The sequence below is a fragment of the Hemiscyllium ocellatum genome, chromosome 24, assembly GCF_020745735.1.
Source record: "Hemiscyllium ocellatum isolate sHemOce1 chromosome 24, sHemOce1.pat.X.cur, whole genome shotgun sequence".
NCBI lineage: Eukaryota > Metazoa > Chordata > Chondrichthyes > Orectolobiformes > Hemiscylliidae > Hemiscyllium > Hemiscyllium ocellatum.
In genome coordinates, this window is record NC_083424.1 from 9,520,216 (window position 1) to 9,528,872 (window position 8,657).

Sequence of the window (8,657 nt, forward strand, 5' to 3'; positions counted from 1 at the left end):
AGTCCCTCAGCCTTTCCTCATAAGACCTTCCCTCCAAAGGAGGGTGGTGTCTGGTTTCATAGTTTTCCCTGGAACATGACTTCTTTCTACATCAAACATGGCTGACCAGGAGAGTCTCCCATGCTTACCGCCACCATCAGGCACCTGGAAGGATGGGCAGCTTGATCCTCGATTTATTTGTGTTACAAACACCCACAACATGGTCATTAAGTCCCAGAGATCCCAGGGTGCCTGTGGGAGTTGTATCTGAAATTGAAAGCTTGTCTCAGTAGTGGACACCACTGTTTAAAAACCCATCCAGTTCACTAATGTCCTTGAGGGGAGGAAATCTGCTGTCCTTACCTTGACCTGCCCTACATGTGACTCCAGACCCACAGCGATGTGATTGACCCTTAACTGAAATAGCTGGGCAGGGTAGCAGTTCCAGGGCCATTAGGGATGCACCACAACTGCTGTCCTCGCCAATGATGCCCATGTCCCATGAAAGAGGAAGGTGAGTCGGTTAGAGAGAGGGAAAATCACAGATTGAATATGATTGGTGAGAGAACAGGAGAGGAGATGCTGAAGAAGGATTCCCGTAGGGTGTGTGGGGCTGTCTAGTATACAATTGTCGGTCTGTTCACCAAACTGGAAAGATTGTGTGCAGACATTTTGTCAGACAGCTTGTGAGGTATCATCCTCCGTGTGCCTTCTGAGGAGACGCGGTTGTACCAGCCCCCTCATTATTGATCTGACCTGGTCTTTTACATAGAATGTGAATCATGGAATCCCTACAGTGTGGGAACACACCCTTCGGCCCAACAAGTCCACATTGACCCTCTGAAGAGTAACCCACCCAGAGCCATTACTCGACATTTTCCCTTCCAGGTGCCTGATGGTGGCGGTAAGCATGGGAGACTCACCTGGTCAGCCATGTTTGATGTAGAAAGAAGTCATGTTCCAGGGAAAACTATGGAACCAGATGCACTTAATCTCCACATCCCTGAACACAATGGGCAATTTAGCACGGCCGAGTCACCCTAACCTGCACATCTTTGGACTGTGGGAGGAAACGCACGCAGACATGGGGAGAATGTGCAAACTCCACACTGACAGTCTTAGTTGAGAACCTGGTCTGTAGATACTCCCATGCATGTCTTAAGTTAACTCGTCCTACAACGGTTAGGTTATCCCAGTCGAGTTGATGGCCTCCTTATCTCAGCATAGAAGACAAAAAAAAACTGCGGGTGCTGGAATCCCAAGTAGACAGGCAGGAGGCTGGAAGAACACCGCAAGCCAGGCAGCGTCAGGAGGTGGGGAAGTCAATACGTCCTCTGAGTCCTGAAGAAGAGTTACACCCGAAACATTGGCTGTTCTCCCAGCCTCCTGCCTGTCTACTTGGGATTCCAGCATCCGCAGTTTTTTTTTGTCTTCGGGTGTAACTCTTCTTCAGGACTCAGAGGACGTATTGACTTCTCCACCTCCTGATGCTGCCTGGCTTGTGGTGTTCTTCCAGCCTCCTGCCTATATGGAGGTGAGTGTCTAGGTATAGAGCATTCTGCCTGAGAGGGTGGGGAAAGCAGATTGTAAAGAAACTTGCAAAAAGGGAATTTGATAAATGATTGAAAAGGGAGTTAGATCCTAGTTCTTAAGAGCATTGGGAGAAAGTGGGAACAGGGTTGGACCAATCAACTGTGATCATGTTGAATAGCAAAGCAGGCCTGAAGGGCTGAATGGCCTCTACTTCCTGTGAAACGGTTGCAGGGCAATGGGGCTTTTTGCTCTTTCCAAGGGCTGAGACAGACCTGATGGGTTGAATGGCCTTTGTGGAGTGATGTGAGATGGTGGCCGCAGTACACCTGCTGGAGAGTTGTGACGATTCTTTGTCTCCTCCGTCAGGGGATAATCTGGCCAAGGAGATGAACCCGGTCATCACCGGATTGTTTGGTGCCCTCGCCGGAGCTGCGAGCGTGTTTGGCAACACCCCCCTAGACGTGGTGAAAACCAGAATGCAGGTACGAGACCTTTGACCCTGCCCAGGCACAGAGTGACCGACACCACCCCCCTGGGGAGAGGGACATCTCATTCTCCTGATCAACTCAGGATCATCGGGTCAGTCAGATGGGAGAGGGGTGGGGGGCGAGACCACACCCCAACTGACCACACCCCAACTGAACCAAAACAGCCCCCACTGAAAGATTGGATGGAGTGGTGGGGGGTGGGGGGAGGGGAAGGGACCCTTTGATGGCACCATTCAAGTTCATGAGGAGGTTTGATGGAGGAAATAGGAAGAGGCGCGTTTCCATTGGCCGCAGCATCTTCCCAAATCCGCACCCCCCCTCCTTAACCCATTCCAAGGCTTGGGAAGGGTCTCAGTGCCCTGAGGGGGGAGAGCTGGGAACGCAGCCAATACAAGTCAGTCAGAGCTCCCACACGATATTTCCCTCTCCCTGGCCACTCTCTGCCTCTTCCCCCTTTGGGAATTTGGAGGGTTAGAGACTCGGAGAGCTGAGGGGAAGGGGTGACAAGATCTCAAGGAGTTGGTGTGGTCTGGAGCGCGCAGTGTGAAAGGGAAAGCAGATTCCGAAGGGACTTTCAAATAGGAAATGGACAAATATTTGAAAAGGAGAAAATTGACCAAGGAATGGGAACTCCAGGAGGATTGCTTTCTCAGAGGGTCAGCACAGGCACAGTGGGCCGAGTGGCCTCCTTCAGCACTGACGGTTCAGATTAATTCACCGCGTGCCCTCACGATGTGAAGGCTTGCTCCCTGCTATGACCAGTCCAGTGATGGATCTGCTCTCGGACACTCAGGAAATGGGAAGGGAAACCGGTGCTGGGCCCAGTGAGCTCTGGGATCAATCGCAGAAGACACTGGGTGTTGGGGGTGGGGAGAACTCAGAGGGAGGAGGAAAACTAGATCTGCTGTGGGGCCTCTGCTCTAGTGCCACATGAGTCAGACAAGCAGCTGAGAACTTGCGGCGGTGGGATGGGCATAGAGCGAAGCAGGTGAGTGTCTCAGCTCTTAGTGGCTGGGTGTAGTGCAGCTGTGACCTGGATTATAAATACGTGTCTCAATTCCTTTAGGGCCTGGAAGCTCATAAATACAGGAGCACCTGGGACTGTGCTATCCAAATAATGAAGTACGAAGGCCCCTTGGCGTAAGTGCGATTGTTAATTTTTGTTTTTGAAAGAATGTTGGTCATTGTGACTCAGTGGGAAAGCACACCTCAGCCCAGTGAGGTTTGAGGGTCAAGAGTTCAAATCTCACTTCAGGTCCTGAGCACAGAAAAAGAACATTGGAGGCTGCCCCTCCAGTGGGGTACGGAGGGAGTGCTGCACTGTCGCAGACCTCCCCCTTCCAATAAATTATTACCCTGTGGCCACTTCCGGGAAAAAAGCCATGTCCACACCCTTCAAAGTGATTTCCCTGGTTGAATATTCTTCCCTGAGCCAATGGGTGTTGTGAGAAATTAAGTTGATCACTTGGTTGCAATCGCGTGACGGTTCGTTGGATCTTGTTGTGCAGGTGTTGCCCATTGAACAAGGTTGTATTGTCATTGGTTTTCTGCAAACGGGGTTGTAAAGGCAGTAGTTAGTTGGATCTGGCTGTGCACGCATTTGGCCCAAGGAGCCTTTGCAGCAAGTGATGGTGGGCTGGTGGACTACGGGATGCATCGCAGCAGAGTCCCTTTCCATCCTCGTTCAATGCGAAAGTGATAAGGCAGCAACTGTGCCTTACTCCCTCTGTTCAACCCCTTCCGTCCACTTCCAGCCACCCACTGGCAAGTGGATGCCAACGATGCCAACAACCCCTTGCATTTAAGTAGCACCTACTGCCAAACATCCCCAGGCTCTTCCCAGGTGCTTTGCCAAATGTGACAGTGAGCTGGTGCAAGGGGAGATGAGCGGGTAGGTTTTGAGGTTTGTCTTTGGAAAAGGAGAGGGAGTTGGAGATGGTGCTGGAGGGAAAAGCTTGGGCATCAACACTGGAGGGGTTAGAACCAAAGACACTCAAGACATCGGAATTTAAGGATCACTGAGATAACCAGGATCGTGGGGTTGGAGGGCGTGCCAGAGGTAGGGAAGGGCAAGGTGATAGAGGGATATCAAAATAACAATGAGAATTTTAAAATCAAGGCATTGCTTGACTGAGATCCAGCGTAGGTCAGTGAGCACAGGGCTAATGGATGAATGGGAATTGTTGTGATTTTTAAATAGCGGAGTTTGTTCTTATGTAGAGACTCCTTTCCAGAAGGAGTTGGATGTAGCCCATGGGGCTAAAGGGATTCAAGGATATGTAGGGAAAGCAGAAATAAGCTGAACGATCATTCGGGATGATAATGAATAGTATAGCAGACTCAAAGGGCTGAATGGCCTATTTCTATTTTCATTGTTTCTAAATCTATAGAAACCACGTGCAGAGGAACCTCGATTATCCAAAGAACACGGACGGGGAATACTTCATCCGGATAATCGAGTGCCGGCTAACATAGTTTAGCCGAGCATCGGGAGCTTGTGACCTTCCCGGATAATCCAATATTCGGATAATTGAATGCCGAATAATTGAGGTTCCTCTGTGTTGACCCTCCCAGTTTTAATTGCAGTTATAAGATGGCTCCAAATGTTTTCAGTTGGTTGTGTCCCAGATGTTGCTATCAAGGGTTTTATATCCTACCTCAAACCCTGGGTTGGGGATAATCCTATGGGATATATCAACGGAGCATGGGCTGAGGAAGGCCACTTGGGAAAGGCAGCACAAACTCATGTGTGCCTGGAGGTCAGAGACCGGTGATGGTGGCGAGAGCCGGGGACCAAGGCGGATTTTGGGCCTGGAATGAAGTCGGCACGTTTGATATATTGGTTCAGACTGACCCAACACGTCAACAAGCAGATGATCCAAGCTCCTGGATAATGAGCAGCAGATGCAGGGGCCTGAGGGCTGCCTATAAATTGACAGCAACACAAAGCAGACCACCGTCCGTCTATCAGTGCGAGGTATCCGGCTCAGATCCTGCAGCTGGAACATTGCTTCATCGTTTCGGTTGACTCTTCCCGTCAGTGGGTGCACTCTCATTGTCGAATCTTCCCTCTCCTCGAAAACAGCCCACGTTACAGAAGAGGAAGTGCAAGAGGTCTGAGAAACATAAAGGTGGATCTATCTCCCAGACTTGATCTAATGTATCCCAGGAGGTCGTGGGAAATTCGGGAAGAAATTGCGGGGCAGCCTTATTTGTATCATGTACAGCCATGGGAGAAGTGCCAGAGGACTGGAGCCTTGATTTGAGGAAGGTTGTGTGGAAAAGCTTGGGAACTATAGACCTGTGATTCTGATGTCAATGGCGAGAAAGTTGTTGGAGGGAATCCTGAGAGACAAGATTTATGTATGTTTGGAAAGGCAAGGACTGATCAGGGATAGTCAATGTGGCTTTGTGTGAAAAATCGTGTCTCACAAACTTGATTGAGTTTTTTGTGGATGTTTTTTAAAAAAATGAAGGTGGAGTTGTCTACACGGACTTTAGTAAAGTCTTTGACAAAGTTCCACATGATAGCCTAATTGGTAAAGCTATATCACATAGGATTCAGGGAGTACTTACCAATTGGACACAAAATTGACTTGAAAGTAGGAAACAGAGGGTGATGGTGATGGGGTGTTTTCAGACTGGAGGTGTTCAGCAGGGATCGGTGCTGGGTCCACTGTTGTTTGGCATTTACATAAACAATTTGGATGAGAATTTAGGAGGCGTGTTTAGTAAGTTTGCAGATGACACCAAAATTATCTAAGAAGGTTATTTGAGATTACAGAGGGATCTTGATCAGTTGGGCCAATGGGCTGAGGAATGGCAGAGGAAGTTTAATTAGGATTTGCATTTTCGTAAAATGAATAAGGGCAGGTCTGATACAGTTAATGGTAGAGTCCTGAGCAGTTGAACAGAAGCATTTAGGGGGTTCCATAAGACATAGGAGTGGCCATTCGGCCCATCGAGTCCACTCCGCTATTCAATCATGGCTGATGGGCAATTCAACTCCACTTACCCACACTCTCCCCATAGCCCTTAATTCCTTCTGAGATCAAGAATTTATCAATCTCTGCCTTGATGTCCCTGCCTCCACTGCGCTCTGCGGCAATGAATTCCACAGACCCACCACTCTCTGGCTGAAGAAATGCCTCCTCATTTCCATCCAAAATTGACCCCGTCTAATTCTAAAGCTGTCCCCACGGGTCCTAGTCTCTGTGCCTAACAGAAACAACTTCCCAGTGTCCACCCTTTCTAAGCCATGCATTTTATTGTAAGTTTCTATTAGATTTCCATTCAACCTAATGAATACAATCCCAGGATCCTCAACCATTCATTATAGGCCTACCATTCCAGGGATCATCCATGTGAATTTCTGCTGGACACACTCCAGTATGTCTTTCCTGAGGTGTGGGGGGCCAAAGTTGGACACAGTATTCTAAATGGGGCCTAATTAGAGCTTTATAAAGTCTCAGAAGCACATCACTGCTTTTATATTCCAACCCTCTTGAAATAAATGACAACATTACATTTGTTTTCTTAATCACGGACTTAACCTTTAGAGAATCCTGGACTAGCACTCCCAGATCCTTTTGTACTTTGGCTTTATGAATTTTCTCACTGTTTAGAAAATAGTCCAGGCCTGTATTCTTTTTTCCAAAGTGCAAGACCCCATACTTGCTCACGTTGAATTTCATCAGCCATTTCCTGGACCACTCTCCTAAACTGTCTAGATCCTTCTGCAGCCTCCCCACCTCCTCAGTGCTACCTACCAGTCCGCCTAACTTCGTATCATCGGCAAACTTCGCTAGAATGCCCCCAGTCCCTTCATCCAGATCATTAATATATAAAGTGAACAGCTGTGATCCCAACACTGAACCCTGTGGGATACCACTTGTCACCAGCTGCCATTCCAAAAAAGAACCTTTTATCCCAACTCTCTGCCTTCTGTCAGGTACATGGTTCTTTGAAAGCTGCATCACAGGTAGACAGAGTATTTAAGGAAGTGTTTAGCATGCTTGCCTTTGTTGCTCGGACCTTTAACTGTAGGTGTTGGGATGTCGTGTTGAGATTGTACAGGACTTTGGTGAGGCCTCTTCTGGAATATTGTGTCCAGTTCTGGTCGCCCTGATACAGGAAGGATATTATTAAATTGCAAAGGGTTCAGAACAGATTAACCAGAATGTTGCTGGGACTGGAGGGTTTGGGTTATAAGGAGAGGCTGGTTAGGCTAAGATTATTTTTCACTGGAGCATTAGAGGTTTATACAATCATGACTGGTGTAGTAGCAAAGGCATTTTCCCTCGGTGCAGGCATATTTTTAATGTGAGACAGGAAAGATTTATAAGGGACAGGGCAACTTTTTCACACCGATGGCAAAGTTTGTGTGTGAAATGAACTGCCAGAGGGAGTGGCAGATGCAGATACAGTTACAATATTTAAAAGACATGAGGCCTGGTAGATGAAAAGGAAATGTTTAGAGGAATATGGGCAAACACAGGTAAATGGGACTAGTTCAGTTAGGAAAACCTGGGTGACATGGATAAATTGGACCAAAGGGTCAGTTTCCAAGGATTGATAGTGGAAAAAGACTACACAAGCCATCCAGTCTGCACTGACCCTCGAAGGGAGTTCCACCCAGACTCAGCTCTAACCCTCACATTTCCCATCCACCTAATCTGTGCATCGTTGGACTGTGGCAGGAAACTCACGCAAACACTGTGGGAGAACTGGCAAACTCCACACAGACAGTCGCCCAAGGCTGGAATCGAACCTAGGACCCTGGTGCTGTGAGGCAGCAGTGCTAACCACTGAGCCACCATGACACTGATGTGAGCAAAAGCTTCTCCACCCAGCGAGTCTGGAATGCACTGCCTGGAAATGTGGGGGAGACAGGTTCAACTGAAGCATTCAAGGGGACATTGGATGGTTAAGGTGATCTAGATGCTGTGCAGGGATGGGTGGGGGGAAGAGAAGAGGCAGGACAGTGACATGATGTCCCCTAACCATTGTGAGATAGCATGGAAGTGATTGATAGAGGTTTGAGAACCATCACAATTAACAGTCCTTGCACAATTGGAAGGGGGAAGGATGGAAGAAAATGTTTTTTAAAAATGTTTGTCTTGACTTATTTTCTCCAAGATGTTCATTCGCTGTTCTTCACAAAGATTAGTCTCCCAATTTTCCTGGAGACTAAGGCCGGAGAGTCGGCCACACTAATTGAATGCCTTTTGTCTCCCCTCAAAGGTTTTACAAAGGAACAGTCCCTCGGCTGGGTCGGGTCTGCCTGGATGTCGCGATAGTCTTCATCATCTATGAAGAAGTGGTGAAGGTGCTGAACAAGATTTGGAAGACGGACTGAAGATTTTGGAGGAGTGTGGGGGAGGGGGTGTGATGGGGAGGGGAGAGCCATTGCCATGGTAAAGTGAGTGGGGAAAGGGAGAGATCCGTTGCCATGACGAGGTGGGTGGGCTGGGGAGACCAATTGCCTTGGCGAGGTGGATGGGAGAGGGGAGACCTGTTGCCACGGTGAGGTGAATGTGGGAGGGGAGAAACCTATTGCCATGGTGAGGTGGGTGAGGGCGGGGAGAGATCCGTTGCCATGGCGAGGTGGGTGAGGGAATGTAGAGGTCCATTGCCATGGCGAGGTGGGTGAGGGTG

The 8,657-nt window shown here is 48.6% G+C and overlaps 1 protein-coding gene across 1 annotated transcript in view; it reads left to right on the top strand.

Moving 5' to 3' along the window:
• Positions 1 to 8,367, top strand: part of LOC132827283 (tricarboxylate transport protein B, mitochondrial) — a 79,064-nt gene extending 70,697 nt beyond the window's left edge. The window contains exons 7-9 of the mRNA XM_060843915.1: positions 1,879 to 1,994; positions 3,067 to 3,140; positions 8,244 to 8,367. Of these exons, the coding sequence (XP_060699898.1) occupies positions 1,879 to 1,994; positions 3,067 to 3,140; positions 8,244 to 8,358 (305 nt within the window). The 3' untranslated portion in view covers positions 8,359 to 8,367. The remainder of the gene's footprint in view (positions 1 to 1,878; positions 1,995 to 3,066; positions 3,141 to 8,243) is intronic.
• Positions 8,368 to 8,657: the final 290 nt, after the last annotated feature.